Here is a 24,346-nt window from a genome sequence, read left to right on the forward strand (position 1 = left end):
CATCAAGGACACTATTGAATTCTGATTTATTCATTGATTAAATGTTATTTTTATCAGTTTATGTTATTTTAGTTATAAATTGCTATTGCACTCAACTGAAACCAAATTTGACCAATTAGTTTTGATTTAATTCAAGTAAACATTTGATTTTGTTTTGTCTTTAGAAGATCAATTCAGAAAATTCAGCCCGTCATTACGGAAATAAGTATTTAACCAAATCGTACCCTTCATCATACGTATTTTATTCATCATAATAATATTCTTTTCCCCACCTTAGTGTTTAGTGTTAGTATTTTGAAATAAATTCAATGGACATTTCAAAGCTGCTGCTCATTTTGTCTTTTCCAGGTGAAATCATAATTGACCTTTGAAGCATCATGCATCCTCTTAATCTTTGAGTAAGCAAAAGGAGCCATGAATCCCAATAAAGCACCGACAAACACGAACATCATTATTATACCAAAAGCAGCCAATTTCGATGTTCCTTTAACCACTTTATTTGAACCGCGTTCAGCGCTTTTCTTTCCATTCGATTCCACTTTTAACTCGTAATTTGAACAATGGCCCCCATCAGTGGTATTGGTATAAGGACTTTTAACTGAGAAATGAGTCAATGAACAAGAACTTTCTGTTCTACTTTTAGGGCAGTAATTAAATGATTTACATCCCATTTCATCGCCATCAGATAACTCATAACAAAATGAAGCACATTGATCTAAGGTTAGTTTGGTTTCGGTCATCATTACATCTGATACTATTTTGTTGCCTGTTTTTTGGTATCTTTCAGATACTTTGGCTAAATGGATTACCAAGAAAGAATAAAATGAAATGGACTCATGACTTGTTACTTGGATTACTTGTAAGAATACTTACGAGTGTATATCATGCATTCCTCATCATATTCAGTAGCTTCATCTGTATATAATGAATCGCCAAAACTACAATAGCCATAACAGTATTGAAACGATTTACATTCGGATGAGGTATGACAGGCCTTTGCACAAGAATGCACAGAATCTTGTTCAATTGCGGTTGATTGCTGAGTCTTAAATTTTCTGTTGGACTTTCTTGAATAATTGTCGAGTACACTCATAGAATAAATTCCACATTTTGGGTCATTTTCAATCGGCTCACCCCGACTAGCCATTTCAGAAACCTGCAAGCTGCTTACTCTACAGTCAATTTTACCATCAGTGCTGCAGAATGAAAAAGTAGTGCATGAAACTTGAGCTGAATCATGGCAGTTTCGGTAACAATCAGCAAAAGTTTTTGCATCTGGAACAGCCAAAGTGAATTGATCATCGATTTTCAACTTTGCATTTTGTCTGATTTGATAAGTAATATCGTCATTGGAGCCAGTTTCTTTTTTAGTTACGTCGATCACATCAATGATCTCAAATTGTGTGTCTTTTGAAGAAAGAATAAGAATAATTATCAGTTAAGCAATGTAACAAGATGATAAGTACTTACCAAATTTTCCGTTAAACGCTTGGAATTTCATACCAACCTTTTGCAAGTATGCACCATGAACCTGGTCAAGTGTTAACTCTTGTTTAATTCGTTGCAAATTGTTCAGTGGAAATAAATAGACACTGCATGGTTGTCCATGTTTAGCATCTTCCTTGAGAAGAGTGCGACTATTCAAAGATCCACAGACGCCATCCGAAGGTCTATAAATGGCAACCCTAATTACGAAAAGGAAAAGAATTTTTATAAATTGAATGTAAATGTGAATGTAGTCAAGAAATAATATATACTTGATTATATTTTTATATTTTGATAATTTTTCTAAGCATTCGTCTCCATTGTTAGCCTTAGTTTTCATCATCTCTGCGAATGTCTCTTCACTGAGAGACATAGTTTTAGAGTTGAAAATGTCTGGAAAAGAAAATAAGGTTTAATAATCAAATTCGATGGCACACAAGCGAGGCCAAAACGCAGAAATGAACTTACATTCCAAATGCGGTAGATCGAGAAATGTCACTTCCATTTCAACTTTTGTGTCAGTAAAGCTATATTGGATATCAGCGATTCGCAGTACACTGACTGGTTCAAGTGCAAGGAGAAACATGAGGAATTTTCCTCTCAGCAAGTAAACACGATCCTCCGCGTGTCTGATGCAAGCATTGTATTTACGATCCAAAGCTAGAGAAGCAAATAAAATATGATTACTATCATTTCAAATGCCTTGTTTCAGCTCATTTAATCGTTAGTCGTCAAAGCTTTGCACAATCAGGAGTTTGCCTGTTAAGTCTGTATTGCAGGCATATATTGTATTTAATGATAGACGGTTTGAAATGATCATTGATAACATACAAAGACAACATAAAATTTCAACTACTCGCGTTGGGTTTCAACGAAAAGTTTAGAAAATTTTCCTAAATCACAATCGCACAGTGTGGTTCTCTGTCTGATTTCCATTGCAAAAGTTGTTAACTTTAAAATTGTTCATCAATACATACCTTCGCACTCTAATATGAAGTTAAGGATCACTTTTTTATCGGTAGACGCGAAATTGACTTTTTCAGTTAATGAACGAATACTCTCGATGGATTGAACCTCTTGAAAGTTCATGTAATCTCTTGTGATTTCCTCCGTCCAAGTGTAGACTTTTTTCTAGTCAAAGGTTAAGGTTCTAATGTTAATATTTTGAGAATAACGAGAACTGAAATGAAAACTTACCGATACATCATAATCATAGATGGAGATCTTGGTACTGACAAGAGTATAGCCATTAAATATGTCTTCATCTTGCTTAGACTACCATTTAGATCAAAATTGGATATTTTATCCGAAATAAGTAATGAATTAATCATTGGAAAGAATAAAAAAACTTTTGTCTGGACATTTTCACTTTTCTTTGTTTATGTTCGTAAAATTTGTGTTTTTCAATACAAATAACTTACCGATAGAGCAAAAAATTGAGTTATGACAGCTTTATCCACCTTCTTTCCATTGATTTCAAAATCATATTCAACTGCTTCCCATACTTGAACAGGTACTCCAGATCGATGTTTCTAAAAGAGATTCAATAAACAACAATTTTTCATTATTGCCATTTAAGTTATACAGTTTATATCACAATGTTGGTAAAAAACTACTAATATAACTACTTCCTACTAAACTACTTATATAATACAAGTGGAACCCCCGATCATGACTGATCGTAACTTTTTCACTGAAATACAATAAATTCAATCCATATTTAAAGACTCAAATTCTTGATGAAAAACCATCGTCAATGAGAAAAACTAAAAAATAAAATAAAATCTGGTTATACAGCTGAACAGAATAAAATCTTTTTGTACAGTTAAGGTAACATATTTTTCGCTTAACTCTTTACTCGAAAGACGGTTTTACTTATCCTTCTAATCCAAAAATAAACAATCAACCTGAATAATCAAAAAGTTTTTCCCCCAATGTACATAGTAAAAGATACGGATTCTGCGTTTTTACCCCTACCCTGTTTGAACACTAATTTCTCAGTAACCTGAATTCCGAGAAAGTTCGAACTATTTTTTGCGATTGTAGTTTAATCATGGCTTTCATTCTATGTGAAAATTTTCTTTAGAACCCGTTTAGTTTGGCCACAATCTTCCCGCAAAAATTTCATAGTTTGGCTTTATATATTGTATAGATATAGATTGTATTATTATTTGTATTTACCATAAAAACAAACTTGAATTCAATGTAAAAGTCACACGCTTCTCGTCATTTACTTACCAAGTTGAGCTTACCAAGATATCTGAAGTTACCAGCGAGCATGAAATAAGAATCCAAATTGAAGTAACCATTGTTTCCTGGTATATTCGAGTCTACGGCTGCTACAGTTACAGATCCATCCGTTCCAACATGAAAAGAAACTCCAAGTTTATAGTCGTAAATAACTTCACTTGCTGAACCAACCAATAATGATTTTATCCTCAAAAAACCGTAATACTCTGCAGCGTGAACCTAGCATGAATTGAATAACAAATGAAAATAAATACTGGGAATTCAACATTCATAAATTTTAGCTTCGAATGAAAGAACACTCAACGATAATAATTCAGTTTCATAGTTTATATACTGAACATTAATTAGACCCGATTTCGATTGCATGATTAAGTTTATGCAAACTTGAATTTATTTGAGTCTATTTAACTTTATGACTCGATTTTTTTCAATGTTAAAAGTCATAAATATTAGCAAATAAATGACCTTTCACAATACTTTTGCACTTATTTGACTAGATAAACTAACCTCACTAAGTGATCGAGATGTAGTTGCACCTTGAACTCGTTCCTCCAAGGTGAAGCGTAGGTGGTTAGCTCTCAACACTGGTGTGGGTTTATTTCCAGATAAGTAATGTGGACATCCGATTCCTGGTGGAGGCTAGTCAAAGGATAAACAATGTTTAGCATGAATTCGTGTTTTATTTTAGAAACGTATGAAAGGGAAAAGTATTTTAAAAAATCAGAAATATTCATTTCTATTATTTCTAATATATCAATATTTTTCCATCATAATAATATTTTAATAAAATCTTTTAATGTACTTACTTGAACCTCATTATGGACTTGTTTTAGAGAAACACCGTTTTTAAAGTAAGTATCTACATGTAGAATAGAATAGATATCCATATATAGAATGAGAATCTCTTCGTCTAAATTTGGAATAGATGATTGGTCGATTGGATCATGACCACTAAATTCAATTCTGCTTGGACTTTTTATTCCAGATTGGTAATCGAGATGACCTGAGTTTACAAAAAGAGTGGAAATTTTTTAAATCATAATCCACTTCAATCCAATTGTTTTATCTTACTTTTGTAATAGAAAGTAATTTTCAAATGTCCATTAATTTCTGTTGATGCTCCTTTCATCATGATTCCTCTGATGTTTTTATCTGCAACTGATTTCTATTAAAAAACAAATAAGATTAAATTACATTTGAAAAGCAAGAATCAATAAGAATATTTACCCAAACAAACGACGAATCAAGTCTGTACAATATCGAGGGTCCCATCAAGAGAATCAGGTTGAGTAAATTGTTCTTAATTCCGGGTAAAGTTTCATCCCAACTATTCTTGTAAGTGAACAGTAAACAATTTGTACCTTTGGAAAATGGAATGAACAAACGGGGAAAAAATATACTCAACTGAAACAGTAGACTCAAGAAAAAAGTATTCACTTCATTGGTTGCGGAAACCGATCTCATCATATAAATCTGTTTATATCTATTTTTATATTCCACCAGTGAAATCAAATAAACTTGAATCTTCTTACCATGAATAACCAATCGTTCCTTACTGTCCACACCAGAATAAGCAGCAGCTTTATAATGTACTGAGTAGGAATCTTCATCACTTGAGATTGCAATTTTACCTTTGGTGTCTGTATCAGAATTTGATACCAACTCTTGTATAAAATACTTTTTCAATCCATTCTGAGAGATGAAATTAAACGTTAGATTGATTAACAATTAATTGATTGTCAAACTTACGACATCAGTTAAAGTAGCATTAATCACTAGACCTCCTTTAGGTACTTTCAATGGCAAGTCCACCAAATTGTTGGTATTGACTGTTTTAATTAATAAGAAGATTAGATTAAGACAATCGAGTTTCGATTTCAATTCTTACTTGTTGACATTGTTGTAAACAATGAAAAAACAATTAAAAGTTTGAGCAGCATTGTAATGGAGATGTAATGCAAGAAATAAACAGAAACACAGTTAACCGTAACAATTTGTTTTCAATTACTGTTGATGAAATGAAAATGAACTAAATATTCATCAAATAGCCTTTTATACTAGTCAACAATATTGTAAACAAAGTTTATGCAAAGTAGAGACGCCTAAATAAATAAATTGTTATTTTTGTGATTGCGATTAGAATTAATCTAAAACTTCCAAAATTGTAAATTAACTCAGTGATAATTAGAGATATCAAAATTCTGTTTATGATCTATGAACTTGTAAACAAAATTATGAAACTGAAAATATTGTATCTAATTAGTCATTACTTGGTCAAATGAAATATGAAATTGATAGAACCTCTAAACAAACAGATTAGATATTATTTTATCATCACCAGAACCTTTTTGGGAATTTAGGTTAATAATAACAGAGCAAAGGTTTTCGTCAGTCTTTATGGATGGAACCATGCATTCGTCACATTTTTGGCCAAATTTATTTTATTAGGACTCAAATCAGTGATTTGTGAACTATGTTACTGTTATAAAGTGTTCAGCTCGCTGCCTAAATCTTGGTTCAATAGAGAACCTTCGTGGATGGCTTCGAAAATTTTATACTGATGGCCATTATTATCGAAAGTTTGAAACGTCAATTGTCGAAAACGGTCCCGAATTCCAGACCAGGAGCACAAATTTCTTTCAAACACTAGTAGACTGTATTGAAAAAGTTAAACGTTACCAAACAAACTTTTGATTTTACATTTAAGAATAATTAAGCCAATTTCTGACTTTTTCCAATCATTAGGTCAACTGATTTTCGTAAAGCTTTGCATTTTTGCATCGATTTTTTGACAAGAAATATCTACAACTTGTATCTCATGGGTTTAATTTACAATTTTGGAAGTTTTAGATTAATTTAATCGCAAGTACAAAAATAACAATTCGATCTCGTAACTTTTTCCATTCACATGACGTTTAAAAGTAGGTAACGATATGTTTTTGTCCAATTAAGGTGATAGGTGTAGCATATGTCAAATAAGTAATATGGGTCTTGCACGGGACCAGCCATGAAGCTGAAGCTCAAATAGATCATATTGATTGTACGAATAGGTATTTCGTGGAAACTGATCAATACTGATAACGCTATGAATTTCTCCGAAGTGATGAATAAATAAATGAGTAATAACAAAACATATCATGCATAAGCCATAAAATGTTCTATTTTTATATTTTTGATGAAAGGGGTCCTACTTGAATCACACTGCTTTTTATCCTCCACAGATCACACCTTTAATATGCTCTTCTCTGAATCAGATACGCCTTTAACCGTCACTACTGCAAATTGATTAATGAACTTCGAACGGTTAAATAGAATCATCAAAATTGCTCTATTCACTCGAAAAATATTTTGCATTTCAATGAGTTGACTCATAATTTAAGTACTGACAAATGCAGGTAATCAACTTTTTCCAACCTAGGCTGGTTTAATCAGCCTTTCCAAAATGGAAAAGGCTTGGAAAAGCTTGATTCAAATAACACTCAGTGGTGAATTCAATTATGGGAACATTATAAACACGCGGCCAATCAATACGTGGCTCTAAGATGGCAGAAATTCCATCAGCTTGATTCAACTGAGGCATTTGAGGATAGTTATATTCATCGATATTGCAATCTGGCTCTTCAGCAATGATTGCATCAGTTTCATGCTCATGAAGAGAACCGAAATTGGCAAAATCTAAATCACCATCTAAAGGAAGGCTATTCAGAATATCAGAGTCTATTTCAATGTCTTGATAATAAAGATGATTCGATTTTAGCCATTTTAAAGCACTTCGTACAACACTGGAACGAACACGTAAATATGATAGACCACTTGGTATTGTACGAGTAATGATAACGATACTTTGTAGTGAAATGGGATTAACTGGTAGTTTTGAATGTAACTGTACAACATCTTGACGGAAATGAATAGCGTGGCCAGAATACGCATATTGTTAACCACGTATTCTATATAAACAAAACTGGGTGTATTTTAGCTATAAGCATTTCTTCAATAGGTGTTAAATCTTGAAGAATCTCAGGAACTTCTCCTGGAACACTAAATTGTCGTCATTAAAGAGACCTGCAGAGGTTACATTTTTACAAAAGCTACAGGAACCTGCGAGTAAATACAGATCTGGTAACTCTTGTTCACACAAATTACATTTTTTCCATTGTATATTTTCTAAAGTTTTGTCAAAGTTTTTGGCAATGTCAACCCAAATAGAAGGATATATCTCTACTGCAGGTACATATAGTGGATCTGGTACTCTTGGTAAACTGAAAGACTCATTCAAATCATCTTCATGAAAAGATGTATTTTTTTCTATAATCAACCGAAAATTTGCACCTTCTCTAACTGCATCTACTTGATGTAATTCTTCATTTGAAAATGATTCGCGAAAAACTGGTCTCGGTTCAGCAGTGGGTTGTTCAATAATCGTATCATCAGATGATGTATCTTGCACAAGTTGCCGAAGAAAATCTGTAGGACAAGTCTGTATTGGAACTCTAACATTAGATGGTCCTGCTCCTTGACTAAATCGCATTGTTGGAAGATTAGGTTCATCTATTACAGACGATGCAGAAGAAGTTTCCTGTTGTGACAAAAAATTTTCAACCCTAATTCTATTGAGACTCAAAAGTCTCTTGGCTTTCGTTGATATTTTTTCAAGTCTCATTACTGTTTATGATTTCTATGTACCTGCGTGGTCTGAATGATATGAAAAACTTATATGAAACACAAGAGTTAAAGACAGGACTAAAATAAAGTAATCTCTGTGTTGTCAGGTTTATATACGATTAATTTGTTCAAAAAAATGAGTAAAACACTTAGCAAAGGATGTTTGGGGCTGAAAGGCGATTTCCGATATTTTGCCACGCCACTTCAACCTTTGCCCTGAAATTGAAAAAAAATTTTTTGAACATGCGCGCTCCCTTACTCTACAATAATAAAAAGTTTGAAGACTGTTCATACATTAGTTGTTGAGATATCGAGAAAACAAAATCGAAATTGTGTGAAAAAGTGCACATGTAGGCTTCGCTACGCTCAGACTAATTAATACAAAAGCATAAATAGAAACTTTGTCAAGCTGCATAGAAATGAATAGTTATGATTATAAATGATGTTAAATTTTCTAATAGTTATCAAATATTCAGATTTGACCAAATTGGTTTCTACTCATATTTTTTAGGATTTCCTTACATGAAATATTGACAATACTAACCTTGGCATCCTATGATGTGAACAACACAAAAATTGATGAACGACGCATGTTTTTTCGTTCTCTTGCTGACTCATTGTAGAGCAATAATCAATCACAAATCGATATCAAAAAAAGTGGAGCATTTCTTGCCTGGAAGTCGTACAAACAACTTTAATTCATTTTTTTATCATTGATTTTGGATCGTCAGCACGTATAAAACCTCATTTACTTCACGTTTTATTCAATATCTCAAGAACAATACAGGCTAGGTTTCTTACAGTGATTTTAAAAAGAAAGCGAATGTACAAGAAAAAGGAACCCGAGTTGAAAAAATAGTGTCTGGCCAAGAATTCGTCAGATCATTGAGATCACAATCATTTTTAGTAAAAACTTGACATGAGAATGAATTCAATGTTATAAAAGGGAATTTCTCTCATATATGTAAGGTTTATTGCAAATGTATTGGTCTACTTCGAATCAAGTAAGAAATGTCGGTTACAGATTGTTATTTTAGATATTTTAAGGGTTACACTGGGAATACTTCACAGTCGATTGGCTGAGTTCTGATGAATGACTGGGATTATCGAGTGAAAACATAAATTTAATGATGCATGGTGAAGATGGGGATGGGACCAATACAATTGACTGACACCAAAATTAACTTAAAACCAAATTTAATCCAGTCTTAAAGACCACAGGATTTGCTAACTACAATGATTGAGCCATCCCTTCCAACTAACTTCCTCTGCCCTTTTCTAGCTCCTCTTTTCCTACTCTAAAGTATCCTTAATGTAGCCATCTTGTTGACGGTAAAACTTCAACCCATTGTTACTAAGGAAAAGAAGACAGTGGATTAAGACAGGGAAATGAAAGAATATCCCACCATTAAGGAGTAAATTTTTTATCGATTTTTGCTTTCTTTCATTATAGTTGCTCAGTTGAGGTTCTTTGAATTAGATTTGAATAGATTTGTTGGCTATCGGCATACCACACCATCGGCATTTATAAGGACAAGATTCAACCGGCTCTAAATGGTCAAGATCCTCTAAGTAGAGATTGGATATGGATAAAATGTCTGTCATATCATAATGACATATTGTGGTTCATGATATGTGATTACTCTATCATATAACCAATCAAAGAACTCCAGTCTTTGATGCAGTCAACTAATAATTGATAGCAATGACCAACTTGGACTTCCTGTCGCATTAGGTTTTTATTTGAATCCAGCTTTGAATGGCTACATTGTGAAGCTCTAAATATTACTTACACGATACTAAAAAATAATAACTTATGCTTGGATTAATCGAGATCATAGTTTTATTTTATTCATTGTAGTCCTGTTCGCATAATCGCACTTTTGGTTAGAGGTGCTGCTGATAGTATTGTAGAAACACAAAGATACTTGCCGATTACGAACGCCATTCGCTTTGGCGTTGTGCTACTGTGCAGCGCTGGCGAGGGCTGTATATGCATAAGATTTAAAAGCTTAAGACGAATGAAGAACTCGCCAATTCAACAGTATATATTCCAAGAAGCACGACTATAAATCCAAAGCAAAATCCAATTTGAGAGCAATACGACCACAAGGTTGATATGAAAACAATTCCTGATTCGCTAGATGTAACTGCTGAATCGACCAAGCTGATGACATTCAATGCAACGAGGACACTGAATATTCCTGTCAACCACGATTTTAAAGTACTGCTTATTGAATAACCCGAACCTTATTGTCAATTCAGGTTTTGATTAAGACACGTCAATCAAACTAGAACCTGCTTTGATCAAGACTGAACTTCAACTTCTTTTCAATCACTATTCATAACTATTAACTATAATATAACAATAATAATAACAATAATTTCTTTACAATTTAATAAATCTATTCTGAACTTCGGGCCATTGTTGGCTAGTGTTTTTTGATTGCTGTTGAGTAATTGAAGTATTAATTTAATATTTATTGCTTAGACAAAAAAATCGGAGGTTAAAATTTAATCATTTTGGTATTTGTTTAGACCCAAAGATAATAACAAACAACTGATTTAACTGAATGTTAATCCCAACACCTTCAAGTTAGTTAGTCTTACAATCGGTAGATTTTAGCCATATCCAACTTAAATAATAGCTTCGAATCCATGATTAACAATGTGATCATTACAAGCTTTCTCTAAATCTGCCAGGAAACGGTTCAATGTTGATTCAGTGAAGGTGTTTGATTCAACAAGATTGGCAAAAACATGCATGAATTTCATTCCATGAGTATAAATACCTAAGTTAAGGCAACTTGATTGGAACTTTTTGACTACTTTTGAGTATGTTGAATGATTAATCAATGGTTGTCGGGTTGACAGAACTTGTTTGGCATCTGAACAGTAACCATTGGAACAAAGTTGAGAGACGATCTTTTTAATACTTGATTCAAGGAATCGTCGACCAGCAATCAAAGTTTGTAATTCTTTAGCTAGAACAGCAGCTTCAGCAGCATCATCTGTACGCTCTATTTTACGTTCAAGCATCACTAAAGGTACATCTCTAGAGTTTACGAAATCTCTTGGATGGCTTCTTGTTGCGTGGATCCTACTCGAAGCCTTTTCACCAAGGAATTGACCAACCTCTAGACCAGCCATTGACTTTTGACCAAATTGTTGTGGATGTGATTTTGGAGTGTGTTTGACAACATCTTTGAATTGTTGTTCCAAGGTTTCTTTGGTTATGTCATGAGAGTCAGAGTTATCAAGCCAAGCAACTGAATATGTATCAGCAAGACAGACATTAATTTTAGGGTCATCACAATAACATCCCCAGCTTGATTCTACAGAATTGGCAGCAGTAGTTGCATAAATGTTTATATTATCGGGTAAAATGTTTTCAAACATTGAACCAGACTCACAAGCTTCCAAGTAAAATGTAAGTTTACCATACATTTTATGGTCATGCATGTAAACTAAAGCTTTGTTCAAATCATGTGAAGAAATTATATTAGTTGGGAAACCAATTATTCCAACGTCTCCGTGATCAGCGAAATAAATGAATACATGGTCATCTGGTCCAGAAGTGAGTACTTTCTTACCTTTGGCAGCAAGATCTTTGTCACCTTTAAGCACACCGAGGAAGTTTTCAGGAGTTACTTCCTTACCTGTATATTCTTTTGATACACCGGCATAGACATCAGAACCATTAGGAGCATTGAATATTTTACCAGGATAAGGATTGTTTTGTTATTGGCAATATCATCGTACATCACAACGATGATGTTTTCAGCAGGAACTCCGTGATTTCTCAAGACTTGATAAGCATGACAAACATCGGCTTGATGGCGATAATTGTTGTAGTAATTGGACCCAGCAACCAGGACAGCATAGATATTGTAATCATCAGTTGACCTGGAACCCAACAATTCCCCCAAAGGAGTTGAAGACGAAAGAGTAAAAAGTATTGGGAAAATGATTAAAAATGAAAACATAGTTCAGGTCTCGTGTTTGGCACTGTTTTATGAAAAATTGATTGAATGAATGAATGGTAATTTCTGCATTTTTATATTGAATTTCATATTTTATCGCTTATCGAATCATCATCTCAATAAAAATCACCAATATCAATTTATATTTTTAGAGGCATGAAACTGAGTCACTTTGTTCATACAAACAAACAAAACGTAAAATTAATAATAATCCAACTATGAAATAAAATTTAAGCAATCAAAACTAAATACAAGTAATCAACTCTAATAAAACAAAAACAATTATATAATAATTAGACAAGCAAAATCAGGCCAGCAAGGAGTTTTTTCAGAAATAAATGATATGGAAAGTTTTCGAAGAGTTCAGAAGCTAATAAATAAACAATGGAAAGCTCAAAACTTGATCAATTAACCAGTTTTCATGCAAAAAATTTTGTTTATAACTTGCATCCAGTGTAACTTTCAAATATGTATGAAGCAAGCGATTGAAGCAAATCAATAAGAATTGCTGACTAACTTTTGACAACTTGAAGTCCAAAGTTCTGAATCAACAACCATGTTTGTAAAGTTTATGAGCAAGCCCTTCTCAAAGGTTCTCAATGGGAACAGAACTGTATTCAGACCATAGCACAACTTTGATCTAATTAGTCTTCCAATTATACATTTGATTATAATTCCATCTTTCAAATATCGTCCAACAGCATCTGCAATTTTTTCGAGGTTTAATCAAGATCTTTTTTATCATAAATATCGATTTGTGACCTTTCCTCTGAAGTCAACTGCTTCTTCTGTCTCAAATATACTATTAATAATAAATACAAACATAAATATTGCCCAAGAACTAAAAATATTGAAAAAGTAACCTAAATTAACTTAATTGCCACCGGTAAGATCAAATGGCTAAACATCTGGTTTTATATCATATTTCATTAAAAATTTAACGAAAATAAGAACTCGTCACAAATGCATCATCAATTGAATAACAATGTAATGCTATTTTGAATTGATTGCCATAGTTAATCCCCTTAGTTAACAATGCATCTAAAACAATCAAATAAATGTTCAATCTCTAGACTTTCCTAATGCAATGTAAAAATAAAATACTAATAATAAACAGAGCGTGGGCGCAATAATCATTAGATTATTGATATGATAATAATTATTAATATGCATAATAATAAACTGATAAACTAAGTACTAGTAGTATGAACTACAATAATCATCCACATAACAATACAATTATCAGGTTGCTTTCATCGATAATTTATAATTTGTAATTAAATACTTTCATATCTAGATTCATGCTACAAACAATTATTCACCCAATGCAAAGATTCATATGATTTTGCTTACATAAAATAAGCATGCACTTAATAATTCCCCCAACACAATATCATATCTAGATTGATGCATCAACCAATTTTTACCTTTGAACCGACTTTTGAATATTAATAGTTTCCTAATTATTGCTACGAGCGGAGCCCCCGATCATGACTGATCGTAAACTTCTTTCCTCTGTACACAGCAAACTCAATTTATATTTAAAGACTCATTATGAAATGATTGCTAATGACTTAATGGAAACCATCAGATGCACGATAAATTCAATCCACATTTAAAGACTCAGATTCTGAATTAAATATTTTGTCTGATGGACAATCATTTATGAAATTTACTTCAAAATTATTCGTTTGGTCTCTTTTAGCACAGTTGAGGCATCAGATTTTCCACCAAACTCTTTAATCGAAAGATAGTTTTGCATATATTCCTAGTCCAACAATAAGCCATCAACCTAAATAATTAAAAAGTTTTTCCCCCAAACTTTTTAGTTATTTGTAATATATCAAAAAATGATAGTTAGTTAAATGAAATCATGTGAATTATAAGATGCACCAAAATGTCTCGAATGTCGAACCAAGTTCTATTACTTTCAATAAATACATTTAATTATAAAATAAATGAACCGCTTAACTATCCTCATGATAGTCACGATAAAATGAACAATAATACAATACATCTGATATAATGGTAATTTTACCTGAAATTATCAATCATTTGATATTCGATTGACGGTCAACATATAAAAAGGGACTAACTGATCATCAAATTTCACAAATAAAAATAGTGAGTCTACTACGATCTACTAGCAACTTAATCGAGCAAAATGTTGTTCTTCTCTGCAATTCTTCTTTGTCTTGTTCAACTTGCCTTCCTTTCTCACAACCCAAATGACCCGTGCTTTTACGGTCTAACTTATTGTCTTAATCATGATGGTTCAACAAGGTGTTCTGCTGATACCATTGCTGCCGTTACATTCAGAGCTGGTCATGAGGATAAAGCAGAACATTTAAGTATGTCTCTTTTAGCATATCACTCGAAAGGACCAGAACCCACCACTTTATCACTTGTTTTCAATGTGAAAGGTAAACCGTATAACTTTTATTGTTCATCTGATGGTGATAAAATAGATAAACCAACTGGAATCGATACCATTTGGGCCAACTACGATTTTCGCTGCAACTGGAAACTAGATGTGACTGCAAATAGCAACCAAATTGCTCCAGTTACTAACAGTTCGATAAGCATTGATTTGGCTACCATCGATGATTATGTTCCCATTACTCTTGGTTTTAATGATATCAAGGCCGTTGTTGCTCCAAATTTGCAGGAAACACTTATTCATCAATTATCATTCCTTGATTGCTGGCAAGAAAATCAAGAATCATTTTATGATAGTGAAAAGCAAAACAGAGTCATGATGATGAAAAAGGAATCTGAAAGGCAGATGGAAACATTCATTTATGGTTTGGTTCCAGACACAAAGTCAACTGATCGATCAGTTAAGTTTGTCAATGCTCATGGAGTCTCATTGACTGTTTCGTGTGACAAGAGTTTTAGTACTTTGACTGGATTCGTTCAAAAAGGCGATATGAAAGAATCAATCGACAAGTTATTCACTTTCAAGTCACTTGATGGTTACCGATGTGGATTCAAGTTACCTTTCATAGTACGAACTGCTAACATTAAGTTTGATTTTGACTCAAAACCGATTGACTTCAGCTTCAGTTCAGTTGCATCAATTAGCAAACCAAACCTTAGATTCGATACTGATGAAAGAAACTGGCCCACTGAAATCTTCAAAATAGATTCGACTAATGACGAAGAGAACTGGCCCAGTGATATCCACGACTCACAAGATAGAAAGCCTCTTGATCATTCCGGAAAGGATACTGAGGACTACTGTTGGTTATGTTAATCCAAAGATAAATAATTGTATTGCATGCTATTAATCAATGAGTAGCAATTAAAATAAAACTTTTACCTTCAAGCAAAATAATATTTGATAATTTTCATATTCTTCAAAATGGATTATAATGAATACATCTGAAATCTGTCTCAAACCAAGGAGGCGAATATTTTGGTACCATTGAAACTCCAAGTGTTGCTTAAAAAGACCTCTTTATATTTGGATAACATCAAACCCGAACTTTCGTAAGATCGGCATTGGCTAGGCCTTCACTAAGACCAATCCTTTACCTCCACTAAACGGGACCGAGTAGGCTGGATTAATCCTGCTAAATAGGGCCAAACGCGATGCAAAGGCATTTCCAAAGGCACTAAACTAAAACAAATTAAATACGATTTTAAAAGTAAAATGCAAACAGAAGATTTATGCAAATTAAATTTATTTTTTTACTAAAGTTTTGGCACGTTTTTCAATACAACATCTTTTTCAGTGTAAAATTTCCAATCGCCTTCTCTCATTTTCAATTCAAAGACAGTGTTAGATGCATCAATACTGATGCTTGAATCGCCCAATACAAAAGGAGTAGCCCATGAACATACTTCATTATTGTTCAAACGCATTGTTTGTGTAATTTGCTGCTCCACAGAGATTCGTTCAGTACCATTTCTTATGTAGCCAAGTACACCGTAATCCTGATAACATTCAAATTCTAATTCGATTCCATCTTTTCTCGTTAAAGATACAGTCACATGTTCACCGCTGTGATCCCAATAATAAAGTCGATAGCGTATTTGTTGTTCGATTTGGTCAAAACTGAGCAGAAAACCATCATTGCCATGAACCTTATTGCAGCACTTGAGATACTGAGCGTGATAAATTGGAAGTTGACTAGTGTCTTGAGCAACTGTGACTTTATGTGATTCGTCATAGAGTGTTATTGATTGTTGACTGTCTTTTATCATATCTACGCGCTGTGGCCAGATAAGTTCATGCATATCGAGAGTCCAGGTACAGGATACAACGCTATCCTTGACAGACCATGTTGAAGTTATTGGTGCGTAGTTGTCTGCACCAAACTGTGCATAAGCCAAGTAATCATCAATTTTATGACAAGTGAATACACTTTCACGAGAGTAACCTCTTCGAATGTTCACTTTCATCAATTTTTCAGCATAGACTGGTACATTAGAAGCTTCGAGGGTTAATTGGAGATAATCATATTTGCCAAAGACTGAAATCACTTTGAATTGAGCTGTAACCAGATTATTTGTTGAGCAAACACCAGAACCATCACTTGATATACAATAAGTTTTAGTCAAACATTCATCATTACATGAATTATTAGCTTCAACTTGAAGATTGATGAAGAAAAGAACGAACAAAAACGAGAAATACATTTTCAATGTTTTCAAGAACTGACAAGTTCTCTCATCTAGTTTGACGCTTTTAAAGCTTTGCCATCGGCTGATGACTAATGGAAAATTAAGGCGTAAATTTTATCGTCTATTTTTTAATAGACCAAATCTATGTTACCCTTTAAATTTTGGTGTTTATACATTTATATTGTTTCTTTACATAAACAAGATGCAAAATTTTGATAAATTAACTTAATTTGTTAGTCTTGATATACTTGAACCTCCCAACTAAATAATCATGAGATGAAAACCCATGAATGATAAATGTGTTAAGCGAAGGTTTCAGTTCGAAGGTGCAAATTCTAAGGTTAGCATTATTTTTTAGCTTTGGAAATGACTAATGAGTGATGAATAATTAAGGCGTAAATTTTAATAACGCATTGATTGGTTTTATCGACAATTTATCAATGAATAAATCTATATTCACCTTCGAATTCTGATTTTTATCCACCATAGAATAATGTTAAGAGAGCGCTGGAGAGTATTCATCACCAAACACCAAAATTTAAAGGGTAACATAGATTTGGTCTATTAAAAAATAGACGATAAAATTTACGCCTTAATTTTCCATTAGTCATCAGCCGATGGCAAAGCTTTAAAAGCGTCAAACTAGGTGAGAGAACTTGTCAGTTCTTGAAAACATTGAAAATGTATTTCTCATTTTTGTTCGTTCTTTTCTTCATCAATCTTCAAGTTGAAGCTAATAATTCATGTAATGATGAATGTTTAACTAAAACTTATTGTATATCAAGTGATGGTTCTGGTGTTTGCTCAACAAATAATCTGGTTACAGCTCAATTCAAAGTGATTCCAGTCTTTGGTAAATACGACTCACTTCAATTAACCCTAAAAGGCTACAATGTAGCATCAGATGATAAGAAGACAATCAAAGTTAGAATTAATCCTCATCGTTCTCGTCAATATGCATACATTTGTCATAAATCTTCTGATGGCCAAACTGATGCAAGGCTTGATCTTCTCACCTACATGCCGATAACTGGATCATCGTCTTACAATGATGGTGTTTTATCCTGTACCTGGACTCTCAATTTTAATGGTAATATCTGGCCAAAGGGTGCAGATATGATTAAAGACATCGAACAATCGATAACACTTTATCACGACTCAAAGAAAGTTATAGTCGCTCAAGACATTAGTCAACTTCCAATCTATCACGCTCAATACCTCAAGTGCTGCAATAAGGTTCATGGTAATGAAAGGTTTCTTCTCTCTTTTGAACAAGCCGAAAAACAGATACGCTATCGATTTTATTATTGGAAATACAGTGGCAATGATATGACTGTAACTCTAACGAGAAAAGATGGAAGTAAATTACAATTTGAATGTTTCCTGAAGCAAGATGTACGTGGTTATATCAGCAATGGCAATGAAGAAATTGCTGTCGATCAACAGATCACACAATCAACCGTGAACAATGCCGAAATGTGCTCATGGGCCACTCCTCTTGTTTTGGGTAATTCAAGAATCAGTATTGATGCATCTACAAGTGATTTCGACTTGCAAGTGTTTGCTGGTAGTATTCCAGTTTACAATGAGCAAGATGTTACATTGAACAATTGATAACGTTTGGTATAACTTTAGACTTGTTTCGTAGTTTGTGTTGAAACTTCATTGATTTCTTCACAAACTGGTTTCTATCCAATGGTTTATTATCCAAAAGTAAAATTCAGAATATTAAATGTTAAATTAAAAGTTATTATAATAAAAGCAATTGATCATATTTAATCAAATCTTATTACAACTAATCTGCTCATTTAACTACAAGAATCTGTTTGCTATTTTTATTTCCTTCAATATTTTCCCAATTATTTTGTTATGTACCGTTTGAAAGAACCTATTTTCATCGAAGATTTCCCTCAGCTCAGTTATTTTGAAAATAAAATGTTATATTTTTCATTCTTTTGATTACATTTACAGACAAACTAAAAGACGGGTTTGCGCCAAACCTGCTATTACGAATTTTGTTCTGATATTTATCATTACATGAAATTGGTCATTTGGACCTATTTTTCAGCTACACTTTTGTTTGAATACGGAAATAACGACGAGTTAAATCGACCTGATACTCAACCAGGTTGAATCAAAAGTATTTTCCGGGGCTAAGAGAGCATTAGTAAAGTGCTTTTCTCATATTCATTAAGTACACATACAATATGCAATGAAATATTTGAAATAAAAATAGATATGCTAAATGGTATTGATAGATTTAGTTTAAAAGTTGGTTTAGATGTACATGTAGAATTAATCATTTAAAATAATTACAATAAAACTAGTTTAAAATGTATGAAAAAATATCTTTAATAATCAAAGATACCAAAACATAATTACAGACGACCTAGCAACTACTAATCAATATCGTCTTTTTATACAATGTTTCATCATTATCATCATTTAGCCATTTGACTTACAGGTAATATTTCAAGATCTAGTTCGCACGGTTGGTATCATTGGAATAGTCATGTTTGACTCTGTTTTTTTAAAAAATCCTTTCTTGACAATAAATTTAAATCCAGTGAATCCAGCAGCAAACGCCAATATAAATACTATTGTGCTCAACCCAATTGTTAAAGAGAAGTTATTTGATTTCCTTGATGTTTTCGTTGAAGATGCAGATGTATTAGTTTTGCTATTTTCTGTAATTTTCTTATGATTGATGTAAATTGAGCAAATTTTTTTGTCGCTTTTCGGTTCTTCAAATAGTTGAGTTTGATTAACATTATTTGGCTTTAAATTGGTCAATGTACAACTCGATAATGAAACACTACTATTGGAAATTTGATTATAATCAATTGTTTCACAAAACTCGAGGGTAAAACAATCAGGATCTGAATTGCATTCGGAAGCACAGTGTTCTAAAAATGTATGGTCAAAAGTTCCAACAATTGATTCTTTCATATCATCTTTCAATGAAAGTCCAACTTTATGTTCATAATCAAGTTCAGATTTTTCTGTAGAAAGTGAAGAGATTGAATGATTAGTAAATATTGACCAGACTTTGAGCAAAGGTTGGATTAAAGAAATGGTTTTTACTTGAGTAATGGGAACATCCGGCTTCAGCGTACTTCCAGTTTGTTGAATTTAATTGATGAGCTTTATCTATCACAATGTGATTAACATGTAAAAAACAAACAGATTCATTTCTGGAAGGAATTGGAGTAAAAAATAAAATGAAAATTCATCAGATCATTTCATAGATGAATACACAATAATGTTAAAATATAATAACTTTACGAGTATCATTATCAATAATATAATACCATAGGATGAGTAAACTCGAGTCATAAGTTTGAAGCTGAGTCCTACTCATAAGGCTATTTCATAGCTGCTTCATTACGTTATTAATAAACTTATTCAATAATAAGTCTGTATCTTTATGCGTTTCTCATCTCATTAATCATCTAATTGTCTGGTTTATGCTTTAATCGATTGTCACGATTGTAACCAATCTGATTGCGAATCAACTATTTATGATTTGTATCCAAGTCCATTATTAACATAAGAGATAAAAAATTTTGTGATAAGTTTCGACTTACCTTTGATCATTATCTTGGCAGTAATCAAATGATTCACAATTGAAATCATTCGATTGAGCACATCTTTTAGCGCAATCACCAATTGGTATATCAGATATGGTTGAGACGGCATCCAGGACTAGATTTTTTCCAGGATACTCATGGAATAGATTGATAAATGATTCTGGATTGAAATTGAGGAACAAAATTAATTCAAGAAATACAAATTAATGGGATAATGAATTTACTTTGATGAATGTTACATCCATCTGCATGGCTTGTTTTGTCTTCGAATGTGTCGTTCAACGAACTCGATGTTTCTCCACTCAGAATGCATTCCTTATTCTGGTTAACACAATATGAAAGTGTGTTACAATCATCATCATTGACACAAGCCATAAAACATTCGTTAAGAGTACTTTTCTCAATCTTGAATTGTCCTTCATTGAAATGGCGATCAGTTTTAATGATCGGAAAATCTTCACCTCTTGAAGGTTTAAAGGAACCCCGTCTATGTAATTCTTGGGAAATGTCACCAATCTCTTCAGGCCCATTAACAATGAACACATCTTCGAATCCACCTTCTTGGAGATTATTCCTTATCTGTTGTAACACTTGTGGCATTGACGATAAATAATCTTTGCTAACCAATGGCTCAACATGGACTCTTGAGAATCTATAATAAAATTTGCATTCCTTGTTGTTTTTCGTTTCGGCAGAAGCCCCATAATGACGTTTTTTTATAAAAATTGAACAGTCATAATCCGAACAGTAACTAAAATCGAAACAATCTTGAGTTGAACTGCACAGTTGTTCACAGTCCTCGACTTGAAATCTTTTGATAGTATTGTCAGGACGTACAATTTTACTTTTATCTTGAAGACGATAATTATCAATGAAGTGTACTCGATCAAAAAGCTTAACAGTAACATATACATTAGAATCAACTTCTTGTGCATGAATTTCACCAATACGAGTTATTGGTATGACTGAAGTCAAGAATTTTTCAGTGGATTCCTTGACTGATTCCATATTGTATTCAGTCATCAAAGGATTTGAAAAGAAGAGTTGAAACCAAGTATAGCTTCCAGGTTCTTCATAACAACCGGAAACATCGAATCGATCTTCATAATCAATGTGAACGTCTTCGTAATTAATTATGGTAACTTCCACTTGAGTTGGCACACCAGCGAAACTATAGCGATCATTATAATGACCTCGATCTGGAGTGAAAATGATTTTACTTGGAACAGAGGAATTCTGAGTATAATAATAGTCAACAATGGCATTAACTTCCTTTTTCTTGAAGAAGTTAGTTGCACTGTACTCTTCCACTCGAAAAGGGCCTAAAGGTATATCACCAACAAAATATGGTCGTTGATCTTCAGGTGGTTTCATTACGAGATAATAAAATAGGTTGAAGCCACGATCTTGATGGAATGGCCAACGGGTGATCAAATTAAGTTCATTAGAATAATCTGAAGTAAAATACTGGCATTGACCAGTGTGTTCATCAACTTGAAATCGTCCTAAAGGAGGAGGCATTTCAATTGAACGAACGAAATCAGTTCCTTCTTGGATTTCGTACGAAATAACATCGCCTCGTTTCATTACTCGACACGTTGATTTGATAGGGTCACGATCAGAATAGGTGATTATCGCTTCCGTGTCCATGGAAAACTCTTCAACTTGACTGAAATTTGGTAATGGTGTAGATGGACGAGCGCCTTTACGAGTACATCCATAACCCAATGGATAAGGAATGGGATCATCTGATGATATGACAAGTGGTTTGAACATGTAAAAGTTGTAAACGTATTTTGAATCGGAATCAACTTGCTTTTTGCCTGTTTGAGTCTCATTTATTGAAATGACTTCCTGAGTCTCAACCCATTTAGGATAATACAACGAGAACCGATAAGGCAATGAAGTCTTAACATCAAAGTAAAAGTCAATGTAAGGTCCATTAGGGTTGCTACAATAAAACCAGTGATTAACAGTACGCCCTTCAATCAGTTCGGATCCTATGAACGAAGCTTTATCACTTATACTGTTGGCATAAACCATCAACACTGTTGGTCCCAAATGAACCAAATCTTTAAACATCTCTGAAGAAGCGACAATATCTTTTGGTTCGAACCAATCTTTGATCGATTCAATCTTCTCATTCTGGGTTAAGGCCGATCCCGTACATGTATACTTTAGAACGGCGATCTTTTCCTCAGTTGAATGATAATAATAACGTCGATTCATTTTATCTTGAATGTTTGCTTCCAAGTCAATGTATCCAACATTATTTTTCCCATCATAATAGTCATGGACCAAATTGTTTCGAGTTGGATTAATTACTTCAACAGAAGCATGATAACCAGTTTGTTTATCGATCAAACTGAGAACATCTGGAACTTTTAATTCACCAACTTTACCCCTTTCAGGACATTTGAAATTATCACAAAAAACTGAGTTTATTGAGTAAAGAAAACATAGGAAAAAAGAAAAGTGGAGAAATTTTTTCATCTTTTTGATGATTGTTTTATTTCTGTAAACTTTGATCGTTGATGCTGTGAAAAGTGACTTCAATAAAATAATTAAACACTGCTAACTCTTATTTGAACAAAAATCTAAAATCAAATAATGGCGTAAAGAAAATTATACCTGAAAATTCATAAGCATTCAAAGGGGCGTCAAAAGATTAACTAACAATTGTAAGTCCGAATGGCATTTATGTTCGCGGGGAAAACGTATGAAAGTCAGATGACTGATTTACGTTAATTCTAACAATGGGGGTGTGAAATTCAAACTATTATTGAAACCTACAATCTTGGTTTCGCCTGTGATAATAAACCTTTTCGATGATTACTTATCTTGCATTCTTACTCATCTTATATCCTGTGAAATAAGTTCTGCGTGTTTGTGTTTTAAGAATATCGTTGGTTAGCAGAACAAAAATAGTAAAGCAATGAAATTCAAAAATTAAAGGAGGTGAATGTTTTGGTCGCCTTGAAACACCAAATGTTGCTTCAAAAGACAACTTTATATCTGGATCACATCGAACTCGATATTTTTGTAAAATATTCACAAGATACAAGAATAATTCGACATTGGTCAGGCTTTCTCGGGACAGATCCTTTAACCTCCACTAAATGAAACCAAATAAATAGGTAGTTTAACAGCTTTGCTACCATCTTCAGACAGAAATCGATTGGGATCAAATTTTTCTGGGGCAGGCCATAGCTTTGGATCTCGATGAATACTCCATAAATTGAAGATTACAATAGCATCTTTGGAAATATTGTATTTACCAATCTTTGTGTCTCTCGAGGCTCTACGAAGTAAACTTGAATTCAGGATTATAAATCAAATACATCATAGCCTATGCTAATGTAGCAGTAACAGTCTCAGATCCAGCAGCGAAAAATGAAACCAAAATGCGTCTCAGAACTCTTCTTGACTAACTTGATCATTTTCATCTTTATTTTGTCGATTTTTTTTATTCCGCCAAATAAAAATCAATTAAATCATCGATTTCACTTTTACCAGATTTAGCTTGGTGTTTATCATTTTATGCATGGTAATGCAGTTTTCGAACTCTGATCATTGATTGTAACGAAAATAAAGTTGGACAGAAAAACGATGTTACATTTCTCATAATTAATGCTGCACTACACGATGAGTTGTTTTATGAAATTCGGAAATTAACAGTTATTGAGGTTAGAAAAACGATGCAAGAGAATCTCCAGTTACTAGTCTTTCAATTCGAAATGTGAAATC

General features: G+C 33.1%; 3 protein-coding genes and 1 pseudogene across 3 annotated transcripts; 1 reads left to right on the plus strand and 3 right to left on the minus strand.

Moving 5' to 3' along the window:
* Window positions 1-29: 29 nt before the first annotated feature.
* On the minus strand, window positions 30-5,753 carry LOC107365793 (uncharacterized). Its single transcript, XM_015933365.3, has 16 exons — window positions 5,624-5,753; window positions 5,485-5,564; window positions 5,268-5,427; window positions 4,963-5,096; window positions 4,807-4,900; window positions 4,542-4,738; window positions 4,243-4,374; window positions 3,724-3,954; window positions 2,907-3,017; window positions 2,683-2,760; window positions 2,463-2,616; window positions 1,954-2,145; window positions 1,758-1,878; window positions 1,471-1,685; window positions 874-1,407; window positions 30-796 (listed from the first exon to the last, which is right to left on the minus strand). The coding sequence occupies exons 1-16, from the start codon at window positions 5,673-5,675 to the stop codon at window positions 318-320; spliced, it is 2,964 nt and encodes a 987-aa protein (XP_015788851.2). The 5' UTR covers window positions 5,676-5,753; the 3' UTR covers window positions 30-317.
* Window positions 5,754-10,868: 5,115 nt separating this feature from the next.
* LOC107365986 (legumain pseudogene) lies at window positions 10,869-12,385 on the minus strand (annotated as a pseudogene).
* A 2,126-nt stretch (window positions 12,386-14,511) lies between these two features.
* Window positions 14,512-15,696, plus strand: LOC149093174 (uncharacterized). Its single transcript, XM_089269882.1, has one exon. It carries the CDS (start codon window positions 14,545-14,547, stop codon window positions 15,634-15,636), a length of 1,092 nt encoding a protein of 363 aa, XP_089126008.1. The 5' UTR covers window positions 14,512-14,544; the 3' UTR covers window positions 15,637-15,696.
* Window positions 15,697-19,401: 3,705 nt separating this feature from the next.
* On the minus strand, window positions 19,402-23,346 carry LOC107365733 (uncharacterized). The gene is made up of 4 exons (XM_089268971.1): window positions 20,824-23,346; window positions 20,597-20,759; window positions 20,094-20,203; window positions 19,402-20,011 (listed from the first exon to the last, which is right to left on the minus strand). Exons 1-4 carry the CDS (start codon window positions 23,090-23,092, stop codon window positions 19,482-19,484), a joined length of 3,072 nt encoding a protein of 1,023 aa, XP_089125097.1. The 5' UTR covers window positions 23,093-23,346; the 3' UTR covers window positions 19,402-19,481.
* Between the last annotated feature and the right edge of the window lie 1,000 nt (window positions 23,347-24,346).

The sequence above is a fragment of the Tetranychus urticae genome, chromosome 3, assembly GCF_039701765.1.
Source record: "Tetranychus urticae isolate SD_2017Ah chromosome 3, NJAU_TeUrti_SD_1.0, whole genome shotgun sequence".
NCBI lineage: Eukaryota > Metazoa > Arthropoda > Arachnida > Trombidiformes > Tetranychidae > Tetranychus > Tetranychus urticae.

Bases quoted from the DNA above. Each gene is read 5' to 3' on its own strand.
- LOC107365793 (XM_015933365.3), bottom strand. From the start codon at position 5,675: ATGCTGCTCAAACTTTTAATTGTTTTTTCATTGTTTACAACAATGTCA. The intron at 4,901-4,962 runs GTAAATATTCTT...GTTTTTTAATAG, and splicing joins TTGATTCGTCGTTTGTTTGG to AAATCAGTTGCAGATAAAAA. The intron at 1,879-1,953 runs GTAAGTTCATTT...TTTCTTTTCCAG, and splicing joins CGATCTACCGCATTTGGAAT to ACATTTTCAACTCTAAAACT.
- LOC149093174 (XM_089269882.1), top strand. From the start codon at position 14,545: ATGTTGTTCTTCTCTGCAATTCTTCTTTGTCTTGTTCAACTTGCCTTC.
- LOC107365733 (XM_089268971.1), bottom strand. From the start codon at position 23,092: ATGAAAAAATTTCTCCACTTTTCTTTTTTCCTATGTTTTCTTTACTCA. The intron at 20,760-20,823 runs GTAAATTCATTA...ATTTCAATCCAG, and splicing joins TGGATGTAACATTCATCAAA to AATCATTTATCAATCTATTC. The intron at 20,012-20,093 runs GTAAAAACCATT...CACTTTCTACAG, and splicing joins CGGATGTTCCCATTACTCAA to AAAAATCTGAACTTGATTAT.